At 49.9% G+C, this 13,203-nt stretch overlaps 4 protein-coding genes across 4 annotated transcripts; 2 read left to right on the top strand and 2 right to left on the bottom strand.

Moving 5' to 3' along the window:
• Positions 1-1,034: 1,034 nt before the first annotated feature.
• BO88DRAFT_447894 (uncharacterized protein) lies at positions 1,035-1,496 on the top strand (the record flags this gene model as incomplete). Its single annotated transcript, XM_025710401.1, has 2 exons — positions 1,035-1,236; positions 1,330-1,496. The coding sequence occupies 2 exons, from the start codon at positions 1,035-1,037 to the stop codon at positions 1,494-1,496; spliced, it is 369 nt and encodes a 122-aa protein (XP_025567844.1).
• Positions 1,497-1,637: 141 nt separating this feature from the next.
• Positions 1,638-2,987, bottom strand: BO88DRAFT_399731 (TRAPP subunit BET5). The gene is made up of 5 exons (XM_025705384.1): positions 2,790-2,987; positions 2,504-2,714; positions 2,283-2,428; positions 2,126-2,214; positions 1,638-2,076 (listed from the first exon to the last, which is right to left on the bottom strand). Exons 2-5 carry the CDS (start codon positions 2,668-2,670, stop codon positions 2,059-2,061), a joined length of 420 nt encoding a protein of 139 aa, XP_025567845.1. The 5' UTR covers positions 2,671-2,714; positions 2,790-2,987; the 3' UTR covers positions 1,638-2,058.
• Positions 2,988-3,355: 368 nt separating this feature from the next.
• Positions 3,356-6,728, top strand: BO88DRAFT_399734 (putative calcium/calmodulin dependent protein kinase). Its single transcript, XM_025705385.1, has 6 exons — positions 3,356-3,783; positions 3,920-3,989; positions 4,100-4,249; positions 4,318-5,109; positions 5,168-5,305; positions 5,375-6,728. Exons 1-6 carry the CDS (start codon positions 3,698-3,700, stop codon positions 6,560-6,562), a joined length of 2,424 nt encoding a protein of 807 aa, XP_025567846.1. The 5' UTR covers positions 3,356-3,697; the 3' UTR covers positions 6,563-6,728.
• Positions 6,729-7,761: 1,033 nt separating this feature from the next.
• On the bottom strand, positions 7,762-9,577 carry BO88DRAFT_990 (putative AT DNA binding protein). The gene is made up of 3 exons (XM_025713309.1): positions 9,129-9,577; positions 8,905-9,019; positions 7,762-8,755 (listed from the first exon to the last, which is right to left on the bottom strand). The coding sequence occupies exons 1-3, from the start codon at positions 9,168-9,170 to the stop codon at positions 7,881-7,883; spliced, it is 1,032 nt and encodes a 343-aa protein (XP_025567847.1). The 5' UTR covers positions 9,171-9,577; the 3' UTR covers positions 7,762-7,880.
• Between the last annotated feature and the right edge of the window lie 3,626 nt (positions 9,578-13,203).

Raw genomic sequence — 13,203 nt, forward strand, 5'->3', positions numbered from 1 at the left:
CCCCCACCTCCTCCTCTGGTGCGATGGAGTGGATTAGGTAAGGCACATATAGTTAGCGGCCATCAGCGGGAGAAGGGAAGGCAGCGAACAACAACACCATATCCCGTCACGTCTCCTCCGGGCATGCCGCCATTGGTGTCTTTCAAATCGCTCATCAGCACCAAAAGCCAGGAACACCGAAAGACATGGGTTCACACCGATGGGCCTGATGGAAAGAAGGATGGCGGCGGTGAGTGAGTGAGTGAGTGAGTGGGTGAGCAGAAGGTCTGGCCAGGCCGTGGCGAATTACTTCACCGTGAGTCAGGGCGATGTCATGCCCACCGTTTGAGCTCATCTGTGGTTCAGATGATACCGAACCAACATGTAGCTTCTAGAGCTTTGTGATTTCCCTGTCGTGGGAGCTGTTGGCTTCGATGCTGATTTGCTACTTGGGGGTCACTATGTCTGGGTCGCCCGTTGCAGCCGAACCAGCCCTACCATGTGTATACAAACTAACTGCGCAGCAGTAGCAACAAGGACTGACTGGAACACAGCATGGCTGCCTTAGACAATTGGCTCCATACAACTACAGTGTACTATTATCCAGAGATGACGATTGAAAGCCTATCGTGACACCATCACCATCACTATCCCCACAATCAATCACCTCATCCCTCTCACAATGACCTACCTAATTGTAGTAGTACAGCAGCAGCAGCAGCAGCAGCAGTACTCAATAGACACTACACCCCCCCAAAGCAAAGTCTTGACATCAAAGCAAAGAATAGCAACAATGAACCAAATGACATCTTCCCCAAACCTAAACCCAAACCCAATCTCAATCTTTCATCCCCATCAACCTGACATCAATCTTGCATCAACCCATCCCACCCTCTACATCACCATATAGAACCAGAATATAAATACCCCCCCTAAATCACCTACATAACTAACCTTAGTATCTCGAACCATATCTCCAACCAGTCAACAAACCAATATACTATCAAATCAAATCGTTCCAAAGCTGAAAGAGCTACTACGCAGCAACAATCAAAATGTCCAACCAATACGAACGTCAAGCCGAAGACCTCTACGAGGCCGAGAACGACCCGTCCCCGGTGTCTGGCACCTACCGGGATAACTCGTACGCACACGAGACGCGATCGAATTTGAGGAACCAGGTCCCTGTGACCCGGGATGATGATATCTATGAGGATCCGATGCAGCCGCCTTATTCGAATACGGATCAGCAGCTTGGTATGTTATTCCTTTATTCCATGATGGAATAGATGATTATGCATGCGTTATGTATAAGAGGAATAGGTGCTAACGGATCTGCTTGTTGTACAGCTCAAGATGAAGACGAGGCGATTGATCAGAGTAATGTGATCCAGGGAAGGACGAGGGGCGCGAAGCCGCAGACTCGGAACCAGTATAATGAGGGCCCTGATGAGGATGAGTTGCCGGATGAGGTGTTGTATGGCAATGTGGGGACTTCGAGTACTCGGTATGCTTGAATGATTACGTCTTCCATGTATGATTGAGGGTGGATGATGGGAAGGGTGTATGGGTTATGTTGTGGTTTTGTTTTTATAATTATGGTCGATGATATGGATAATTATGTGATATGTGTAAATTATCTCTGGGAGGACATGTATGCTCTCAATGTTTCATTTTTGGGATATTATATAATGATAAGACGTCAAGTCATGAATTCGTTTGTCCCATACTGACCAAGAGATTGTGTCTGGTCCTGGCTTGGTCGCTGTCCGTGCCGGACGCGGCCCGGTGTCGGGTTGAAGTCAGGTCTGCGAGCAATGTGCTTATATAGCTTTAACACTTGCGGCTCGAGTAACGGAACTGGCGCATGTGTCGACCGTTGACAGTAAGGGACTCCGGGGAAGGCCTCCGCCGCACCGGACCGTTGCCGCACGACGGCACTCTGAGGTCATAGGGATGCAGGAGGGGCTGATCCCGCTATCGCATGGATGCTTGTTTGCGGAAGCTTAACCAAGCTTGGGGCTCGCTTCGACTCAGATCCATGAGCGAATAGAGTGTTAATGGATTTTCAAGACGATTTCACGATAGAACCCGAGTCTGCTATCGGTTAGATGACATCCAACTAAACGACGCTGAAAGCACATACCACGAACTGCTCCAGAGACTCTTCAAAGAGCTCATTGTTCACTCCAATACCACCTGGATGCTCGGCGGGAGATAATGGGTTCTTGACCACTAGAAGTAGAGGTGGTCAGCATACGGCTGCAGAGGGAGTCATCGTCGTAGGCTAAGCCAGAGCATACCGTATTCGACGTAGAGATTGATGTAGATCTGCTGCAAAGCAACACGCATATTTGGACTCTTGAGGTCCGTCAACATGACGAACTTGATGTTGGTCGGAGTTTCGTAGTAGTGGAGCTTGTATTGGCTCGTGCGGTAGGTAACAAAACTATAAACGTGGCGGAGTTGTTAATAACCGTTCTCGCAATCGAGTTGCCTCGTCGCTGTAGTGTAGGATCCTTACTTGTCGTCCTCGCCTCCTAGCTTGCGGACCATGTTGCGCAGGGAGAAAACAGTACCGAAGATGAGCTTGGCATCGTCGTCCGTGGCGCGGGCAGTTTGGCCTAATGTTGCGGGGAGACCCGGAGTAGATGTCTCAGAAGTCGGTCGTGAAGACTTGCTGCCAGTCATGGAGGTTGGGCGAGGGAGCCAGCGCCGATTATAGATGCATTCAGCTAGAAAGGGAGAGACCGGGTTAGCAACGTCAATTGGAATGGCTGGGGATGGATGGATGGATGCGAGGGAGGTACCATGACGATCGAAGATATAGAAGGAGTAAACAACCATGATGCCGACAGGGGAAAGTAGCGAAGGTAACAGATTAGAGACGAACAGTCTATATTTGGAGGGTCGCAGAGGTCGCTCGAAACGTGTCTTCCCGACGATAGAGATTCAAGATGATAAGCCCCAGAAAAGGAGATCGAGGGCGGGTCTGACGGGGGGGAAGAAGGGGAGAAGGTTAAGCTGATCAGTTGAATTAGACTCGGGGATCTTACTCGTGGGCGGTGAGTCGCTCAGATCCACGGATTCTCGATCCAATTCCATTTAAAAACAACAACAATCCGATTATAAGCTGAACTCCCCAGTTTGAGGATTGAATTTGTGGTTGATGACTTGTAGGCCGGGGATATATCGACAGATCGTCAAGGTGATGCTTTGAAGTTCAATAAATCGTGCCTATCACTATTTCCGGGGAAATTCTGAATTCACGCCTCGTAATGCTTAGTATCAGCCTTACATAAATCTGGTGCCCTGGGCATCCACCACTTCTTCAACCACCACGATTTCCCCTCTCAATTCCCCCCCCCGTCGATCTCTTTCAGCTCTCTCCCTCTCTTCGATCCTGTCTTTTATCTCGCACCGCAACCTTACGGAAAAGTAAATCTTTCCTCACTCCTCCTTTTCTCCCGGGAATCCCTGTTTCACAGCACTGAATCTTCTTCAGTCGGTTCCTCTTGCCAAATCGTGACTTCGGCGCAACGGCTGCTTATCTCCATTGCCTCGTAAACCCCGATCTTTCCCCACACTTCATCACAGGCAACCGTCATTTTTCCTCTTCTCGTCACGGCCGACCCAAGTCTGCCAAGTTCCGATCTTTGTGTGAAACACTCGGGACCCTAAATCCTTGCCGCGGTGGTTCTGTCGTCGACATCTTCCAATGGCCTCAGGGGACGCCGAGCTCCCCAAGCAGGATGCCAGCCCGATCACCACCGAGCGGCCACCTCTGCCGCCCTTTCGCTGTGTGTGAGTTGCACTGCTTTGCTCGTCTCATCTTTCGAATCTGCCCTCAGGCCTGTCTCTGGCTTTCTTCAACCGTTCACCCATCCTTCCCGGATGCTCCTACGTGGGGATACTGATTCACATCGACTTCGGAAATTAGTTCCACCCCTTCATACGAAAGTCCCCAGAGACATCATCGCCGGAACCCAATAGTCAGGCGTCCAGTCAAGGTATGTCTTCTTTGCTCTAATAATGCGCTCTCATACGTGCTGTTTGATTACCGCTTATGACTACTCCTGCCTCTTCATTGTATAGCTCTTTTGCTAATCGTTGTTACCAGGAAACGCTGAATGCTCGATCTGAGTATTATACCAGCCAGGATGATGGCACTGCCGAACACCGGATCAATCAATATGTGATCAAACAAGAGATCGGCAGAGGATCATTCGGAGCAGTGCATCTTGCCACTGACCAGTTTGGAAACGAATATGTACTTGCCCCTGCGCAACATCATCTCGGGTATCTCCTGAAGAAGCTGACCGAGAATGCACCGTTCAGGCTGTAAAGGAATTCTCCAAGGCCCGCCTACGGAAACGTGCGCAGTCGCATCTTCTGCGCAGGCCCCGAGGCCCTAAGCGTCCCTCAGATGGGTTCAACTCCCCACTGCATCGCCGCCCGCCGGGTGGGGATGAGCACAAGGAAAACGCTCTCTACTTGATCAAGGAAGAAATTGCCATCATGAAGAAGCTGAATCACAACAACCTTGTGTCTCTAATAGAAGTCCTCGATGATCCTACAGAGGACTCACTATACATGGTCATGGAGATGTGTAAGAAAGGAGTGATCATGAAGGTCGGGCTTGAGGAACGAGCAGATCCTTATGATGACGATCAATGCCGCTGTTGGTTTCGCGATCTGATTTTAGGAATCGAATACCTACATGCGCAGGGTATTGTACATCGCGATATCAAACCGGACAATTGTCTATTGACGAGTGACGATGTCTTGAAAGTCGTGGACTTTGGAGTATCGGAGATGTTCGAGAAGGATTCAAACATGTTCACTGCAAAGTCAGCAGGTTCTCCTGCCTTTCTTCCACCAGAGCTATGCGTCGTGAGACACGGTGATGTCTCGGGCAAGGCCACGGACATATGGTCTATGGGGGTCACACTGTACTGCCTTCGGTATGGCAGGCTCCCATTTGAGAAGCAAAGCATCTTTGAGCTTTACGAGGCCATCAAGAATGACCCTGTTGTCTGCGAGGGAGAGACCGACGAGAACTTCAAGGATTTGATGTTCCGAATCCTGGAGAAAGACCCGGCCAAGCGGATCACAATGGAGGAGCTGCGGGTAGGTGGAGCATGCACGCTGCCTGTACGCCATTATCTTACTCATAGACCGCATACAGGAACACCCTTGGGTGACGAAGGATGGACTTGATCCTCTTTTACCAGAGAGCGAGAACACCGCTGAGATCGTCGGTCTGCCCACAGAAGAAGAAATGAACTCCGCCATTACGAGAACTATCGGTCACGTCATGGCCGTGGTAAGTTGATATCCTCGTCGAAGATACTACTCTCATGACTGGTAGTTTTCAAGCTAACAATTCCAATAGATCAAGGCGGTTACGCACTTCAAACGACTGATAGATCCGGCAAAGGCAGACCCGCCCATGCAGAGTATCCTTGGTCAAGAATACGAAACCCACTTTGTTGAGCCTCCAATGGAGATGGAGCCAGAGGAGAGCTTCACAGCCAGCGGCAATATGCCCATGCTCAGCAAGAGCCAGAGTTTGAACATGTATAATAGGCGACCTTGGGAACGTGATAACGTGTTGCAAGGCTTCCATCAGCGTCGCGAGGATTTAGTTTCCAGCCAGCTTACCGACAGCAGCGAGTCTCTCGGCCATCACAGTAAACCTGGACCTGCACCAGGCAACAACGGCAGGAATCCTTCCAGAATGGAGCCTGAACGGAAAGATTCTGGGTCTATTCGCAGTCACAATATCGCCGGAGGGTCGATTGACGAGTTCCAATCCAACTCCAACCCTCAGTCCCCATCTCCTTTCGTCCCGCTATCCCGGGCTAGCTCGGTCACCACAAAGCGCAGCGTTGAAGGAACCCGTGGCCATGCACGCGATCCTCTGGAGGAGGAATTCCCGTTCCTATACATCGGACCATCAACATACACCGGCTCGTCCAACGAACCCAACATGGATACTGACACCGATCCCATCTTCGAAGAATCCGACGCCATGATATCTGCCGAACCCGACGAGATGGACGTCGACGCATCCTATCCAATCGTAAGCGAGTCTCCCGGTGCCGCTGATTTCGACATCTACGAGACCGCCTATCGACAAGAAATTGAACGCATCCGGACCCGCACCCTCCCTCGGCAAGGCACCATTCCCAAGATGTACCTCACCCGCCGCGTGGAAGGGCGAGACGATGTGAAGAAACTCGTGGGACAACATAACCCCGATTCACCTATAGCCTCAGGCCGAAAGAACACAGGCTTAAGCCTGAGCTCTGCAGTCAGCGCCATCAGACTTCAACTGGAGCAACAACAACGACAGCAAGAACAAAAAGCACAGCAAGCTGCAGAGAATCAAAATCCGGCCCCACTTCGCCCATCTGCACCATCTGCCTCCGGTGGTATTCCGGAGCCAGTCGCATCGTTGTCTACGGCGGCTGGCACCACCACCACGACTAGTACCCCTGAGACGTCTAATCCATCAGATATCTCGACAACCAGGTTAAGATCCTTGCTTGATCGGGTTAGGAGTAGTCAGGATCCGTGATTGAGGGATTGATGGGAGAGTACCGCCTTGGGTATAGGTCGACAGCGGGCAACTACGGAGTCATGTCAAGTATAATAGAAAGGGGATCATTATTACCGTTGCACACAGCAGCCAGAAGGAAGAAAATACCTGGCAACACACTCATTTCCTACTGAACTTATGTCAGATAACAGTATTTCTGACAAGCTTAGATATATCAGTGTAATGCAAAATCCTTAGAACACTTGGTACGAATAATGATCATGCAATGAACAACTACCAGCCAGCCACCGAGTCGACAGCGACCCAATACATATTACGATGCACAACTATTAAGGCAGTGCCAGACCCAGAGCTAAAAATTTTGAATCTGACGTCTACGTGTTTGGAGCTGCGCTATATAGTGCTTGCTCCTCTTTGAATTTTTTTTGTTCCTCTGTTCGTCTTTCCCCAATATGGCATGATGACCTCTTGAAGAACGAGCTGAAAAGCTGTACATATAACCTTGTCAAGATCTGATCACTAAAAGAATTAGTAATTATACAATATATTATGTCCTGACCATAGAAGAACCACACGCCCAGAGACAGCGGAGAGGGTCAAGGCAGAGGAAGAGGAAGAAAACTTGGCTAGTGGAGAAGAAGCCACAAGCGGAAGAAGAGGCGAATGCCAATAAGGGAGACGGAGGGAGAGGAAGAGAGAGGGAGAGCACATGATGTAGGACAAGGAAGATTATGCCCAAAACAAGGAAAGTCAATATGTCACGTCATATTCATGAAGTTCGTATGAATGGAGACTTTGGAATAGTGCTCCGAAAGCCCGATGATGTGTGCAGGTTTCAATATGCATGGAAGATCATCAACTCAGTGCATCATTAAGGTGCATGTACGCATAAGGAAGGAGAAAAAACGCAAGAATTTGATCAAGGAAAGTGGACCAATCAGGCCTTTGGTGACGAGGTTGACCGACTTTTGCACAGCTTCAGCCAGATACGCGCAAGTTGAGCCAGCCCAGAGAAAGTAAAATTGGACATGTCTGTCGGACGCTTCAACTCGGTCATAGGTATATCGATCCGCCAAGCATGAGCAATCAAATTGTCCATCAAGCCGCCCCGCCGCAGAGCGGAACCCCGATACGCAATAATGTGAGATGTGAAGAAGAAGAAAATAACGTATGAAGGATGTGGCGCTCATTGCCTTGCTTCCGTTACATTCCGATTTGCTTTTCTGGTGAGGGATTCCGAACCAATGCTAACTATCGTTCATATTCAATGTTGTAATTCGTCCGTCATGCCATAGTGAACCGGAAATCCGGAGACGCTGTGTGCTTATTCTTTATGTCATTCCGGCCTATTTTCTGGTGGTCTGGATATGGGTAGATCGGAGGCTGGTGTGGGTGGTTCATCTGGATATCTGCTAGTAGGATGAATGAGGCTCCTCCGGTTGCTTTGTGAGAAAGGATGTCTGTCCGGTGGGAGAGGCTCAAAAGACACCCCCGGTTCCCGTCGTATGAGTGGTGTTTCTCTATGGCCTAACTGTAGGGTTCCGGGTGATGGCAAAGTCTGTCTTAAATCCGGACGCGGTAGCTCTCGCATCGAAGAGCCTATGTCTTGATTCGGCATATCCCTTGGTCGCTCGTCGCTACTTGGTCCCATTAATGGAAGTGGCCTCCCGGGCGGAGGAACGTAGTGCATTTCATGTCGTGGTAATTCCGGTGGCCGACTACTGCTGGCCTGGGGCGAAAATGACGGCAACCCTGGTGCGACTCCGGAGGGACTAGTGGGCGTAGACGAAACTTTCAGCTTGTGAGATCCAGACCGCCGTGGGGGTGGATACGTTTCTCCACGAGCCTCAGCAGCTGCCTTGCGCCGTTCCGATTCGGCCTTACTAGGCCGTCCACGCTTCCGTGGAGGCTCTCCTCTGGCAGTGACGCTCTCCGAACTTGGGGACAAGAGGGCCGAAGCTCCACTTTCGCTACTGTAGGAAGCGGTGCTCGTCGCAGGGCGTGGTTGTATCGCACGCGGGGCACGGATTGCCCTGTCAGAAGGAATTAGGGGCCTCTTGCGCAAGACGCTACTGCTTTCTAGAGGAACGGTTGCTGGGACGGAGGGTTCATGGGGTTGCGGGGGAATCGGGCCGAGGCTGTGAGTGACGGATAGTTGAACATGTTGCAGCATGTTACAGAACGCTATTTGACAGGAATTGAGGGAGCGACCTGGACAGAATCGGATCAGCAATGCTAAGTCAACCATCCAGAGCATGAAAGGCTGTCCTCGTACGCAGTCAATGCGAACAGGAAGTGAGTCGCATTAACTCAAGCTGCCCAGGGCAGAGGACAAGCGGAAGGTGCTGGCAGATCTGTACCTGGAGGAAGGGGTATATCCGCCCAGCTTGGGGTAATGTTGAAATCCCTGATCATTCTGACAAGATGGCTCGAAGGCACTCGGGCCTTCTTCAAAATCTCCGTAAGCAGAGTGTACTAGACCCAGCCATACCTCCATCAGCAAAAGCACCGGTAATTGCGACGACAGAGGGACTTCCATGCCCAAATCTGTCGTAGGAAGAGGGGCGAGGATTGGAGGCCCTACCTTCTCCTCCTCAGTCCATGGCCTCTCTGGTTGATTCGACATAGCCAGCAGACCATGGAAGTATAAGGAGGCGGTTTACCTGCTTGACGAATGATCAAACACACGAACCGAATGTAAAACCGATTCCAGAATCTAGACTGGAAGCAAGATATAAAGAGTGACGCGTCACGCGACTACGGATGTAGAACAGTCAAGAGCAAAGCACAACGCCAACCAGGTCGACACGCACCAAGCACGAATCGACAAGGAATCGAAGAAACGATAGCAAGAGTGAAGGGAAACAATGAGAAAAGGAAGAACAGAATTGCCACGGAGCCTCCCAAACGGAACGATGCGTCTACACCAGTGAGTGTATCAACACGTGGGTTCTTAAATAGAGATGCAAAAGCAAGCTAGGAGAGCAGCGAATAGATGTCAAGAAAGAGGAAGAGGATCAAAACAATGGTCAGCAAACGAATGAAAGGAAGATGAGCCGATGCACATGGGTTGAATAGCAGACATTGAAAGTCAAATAATCGTTCACTGAGGTAGTAAAACACATGAGAGATCGCAAGGGTAGAAGCAAGAAGACGGCGTAAGGAGAGGCTATAGAAACAAAACAACCCAGTAGGAACACCTCCGAATGAATAACAGTTGCCTCTGCGATTTCAGGCCACCGCGTGGAACAAAGGCTTGGGAAGGTTCCAAAAGGAGGAAAGAAGAAGAAAACAAGGGGAATAAAAAAACGAAAAAGATTTAAAATCAAAAGAAGAAAAAAAAGGGAACGGAGATAAAAATAAACGATGGAACCAAAGTGGATCGTGGCCCTAAGAGAGAAACGTCAGGGCAGTTGGCTGCCGTCGTCGCTGGAGATCGAATGGATTTCTGGAAAGAACAGTTTCAACGGTGCATACTGGTACCACCTCGAGGGTGAAAACGAATGTAAGAAGAGGAAAAGGGGGGAAGAGAGACGCTCGACCAGTAGTGAGGTAACACCGTACCCTCTCAAAAACGTTTTCTAGCCAAACGGACTTTTTAAGTCGGGGCTGCACAGGAGAGCACTGGTGCAGATGCCAGACATGCGGCCGGTTGGCAAGAGGAAGGCTGCAGGGACTCCTATTCTTTAGTTCCCCCTCTACCTTGCGACCTGCGACTTTTGGAGAGTCAAAGACGAGAAAAGAGCCACAATGGGTCAGAACTTAAGTGACTCGAATCAAGGACAGCGGACCCCAACTTGCCAGAGAGGGACTAGACCGGAAGCTACCGAGAAAAGGATAGTGTTTCAAGAGCGATGGTTTCAAAAATGCCATCAAGTGTCGGTGGCATTCGCAGCAGAGGGGAAGGGGAGAGAGGGGAGGGAAGCCAACCGCACGCTCAACCGGGAGGGGCGCGTTAGCTCTGGAATTTCCGAGCCAGTTCGAATAAGACCAGGAGGGGTGCCAAAAAGCAGCGAAAGGCTAAAGATGCATGAAAGCTGGGAAAACGATGTAAACCCGGACGGGTAACAAGAGCAGGGGGGCCACAAGACCAAAACCGACTCGGCGTGAAGAAGCAATGCAACAACAGCCTGCGGCTACTGCTGTACGCCCTGGCTACGAAATCAGACAAAGTTAAAGTCCTGTGCACTAGAAAAGGGGTGGATAAGTTGAGAAGACGATAGCAAATGAGATGAGAAGTAAAGGAATAACATAAAAAGGGAAAAAAAAATAATACAATAATAATAATAAAAAATATAAGGAAGAAAATCAAAGAGGATCGTCTAGGCATATCCAGGAAGGCAAGACTTGCCGCCTCTGGGTCAAGAGGCGTTCCTCTGGGGCAAAAAAGACCCTCTCACGGGACGCAGCGCGTTCTGACGGTACATGATGGGCGACAGGCGATTGATGATGAGTGGGTACGGGCGCCCCAAGATGTTGGGTCAATGGCCTGGAATCGACAGGTTGCTCAGAAATGAAGGCTCTCCTCTCCTAAGGGAACGAGGTTCGGGGTTGGGGCCCGGAAGTAGGTAGTGCGGTCGATCCATCCCGACAGCAAATTGTGTCTTGTGTGTCAGTCCGTGTACTGTAATGCATACAGTTACAGGAAAATGCAGAAGCATGCATTGGCCCTATTCACGATAGCGGGAATGCATCCGGCGATGACTGGCAGAAAAATGATAGCAGCGGAGGTGGTTGATAACCGCAGAGTGGGGGTGTTGGGCTCCGCAATAGGCGCGGACGAGAGCAAAATCCTGGAGGCTGGGTAGAGAGGATGGATCCCGTTAGTGCAGAAGGCGATTGAACGAAGGCTGCAAGGATGTTCCGGAACGGCCAGCCCAGACACTAAGCCGTCTGACTGGATACTTCCAGTCCACTCACAGTATTTTGCTCATCCTGTCTAGCATCGGAGCAGATTGAGTGTATGGTTCAGAGATCATGTTGACCATCGGGATGAGAATCACTTTGGAAGCTCAGTAGCATATAGAGGGAGAAGACCGACCCCATAATAAATAAGAGTCAAGGGACAAGAGATAGCTGCCGGCATTAGTATGGATTGTTGCACCGAAGCGATTTTCTGCGGTCGTTCATCTCTTCCCTAATTTTATTTTCCTTCTTTATAAATCCGATTCCACAAATCGCCGTTTCCTTTTATTTTTCATCATAAATTTTTTGTCCGACCAAATTGGTCGGCACGGCGGGCGCTCAAGGGACAAGAAAAATAAATCCATCGGGAAGAGATGAAGCAGACCGACCAGCCGACAAAAGCCTTCCCCCACAAGGCAGGCTGGGCTCATACCACCGCGCTTGTGAACTCACTAGCCGGGCTAGTACTACACAGTACATCGTCAGGTCATCGTGGTGACGATCTAGGCAATGTTGCCGCTGATTTTCATTTGACGGGTCGATTGTCGGAAGGTGGCCAACAAGTAAATATTATTAGTAGCAATGCGAGAAAGCAAAGTGGTCTGTCTGCACCTGTGCATCGTAACATCGGATCGAGACAGACAATGGCCCATGCACGAGAACCATGCAGGAGTAGCAAAGCCCCGCCAACATGAATCAACCGTCAGACGGTAGTCCACTATAGTCCTGCATGGACAGGTTGTCACTGAGGCCGATGGGTTTCCCACCGGCTCTCTTCGACCTTCCCCGACGAGTCCGAATCACGGTGTTTCATGGCCAGGAATGAAAGACAACGGTATCCATTGATCAACGGACCGTAATGGAGATGAGCGGGGATTTTTTGGGGTGGTGAAATCGACCAAGAGAACGAAGCACATCGCGGGAAAAGGGGAAGATCGAAACAAAGGGAGTTCCGAGACGAGGAGGACTTGCCTTTGGGGAATGGCAGAGGGGCCTGTGGCGCAGTCTGTAACCAATTAACCGCTGACCGTACCATACTACTATAGTACTAAAAACTACCAGTAGGAAGGGTAGAACCTTCCGGCAACCAGGTAAGCTTACCCTACTTGGCCACTGTTTGGTTTGGTAAAAAGCCAGCAATTCGGTACCCGCCGCGGAGGTACCGGTGACTTCCTGGCAGGCGGGAACATTGTGGCAGACCCACACCTCAGGTACCCGTAGCGCTTGTAACTAAAGGGTATTCCAGACTGCGGTAAACGCTGGCGAGGGCTTGGAAAACTTGCGGTGCGTAAAATAATGATGTTTTTTTGTTTTTTATTTTGATTTTTTTTTTCTGGCTAGAGAGAGAAAATGTCCGATTGATGAAGAGACTGACTCGAAATAATTCAAATATGTGCTCTTGATCTATTTTTTCTATTTAGTACTAATCATGTGTTTGCAGTGTGTATGTCGAAGCAGATTATCAACTAGTCTCTCAATCCTCAGAACTCTTGGATCTTGTCTTAGCAAGTTTGACCGATGTATGGCGCTGATGCTGTTCTTTGCACACTAGACGCCCTAGTAGGTTAATTAACTTCAGACCAACGTATCTTCACCCTCCGCCAGGGATGTGCATCGTGGTCGTAGTAGTATTCTTTAGTCTTCTCTTTCCTAATATTAATAATACTTTGTAGACTCGGGCTGCAAGAATTCCTCCTCCGTATAGCTAGTGCTCTTCCGATGTGCGTGTGTATGTGCGCGTGCGTATATGCTTT

The sequence above is a fragment of the Aspergillus vadensis genome (genome assembly GCF_003184925.1).
Source record: "Aspergillus vadensis CBS 113365 unplaced genomic scaffold BO88scaffold_1, whole genome shotgun sequence".
NCBI classification, from domain to species: Eukaryota; Fungi; Ascomycota; class Eurotiomycetes; order Eurotiales; family Aspergillaceae; genus Aspergillus; species Aspergillus vadensis.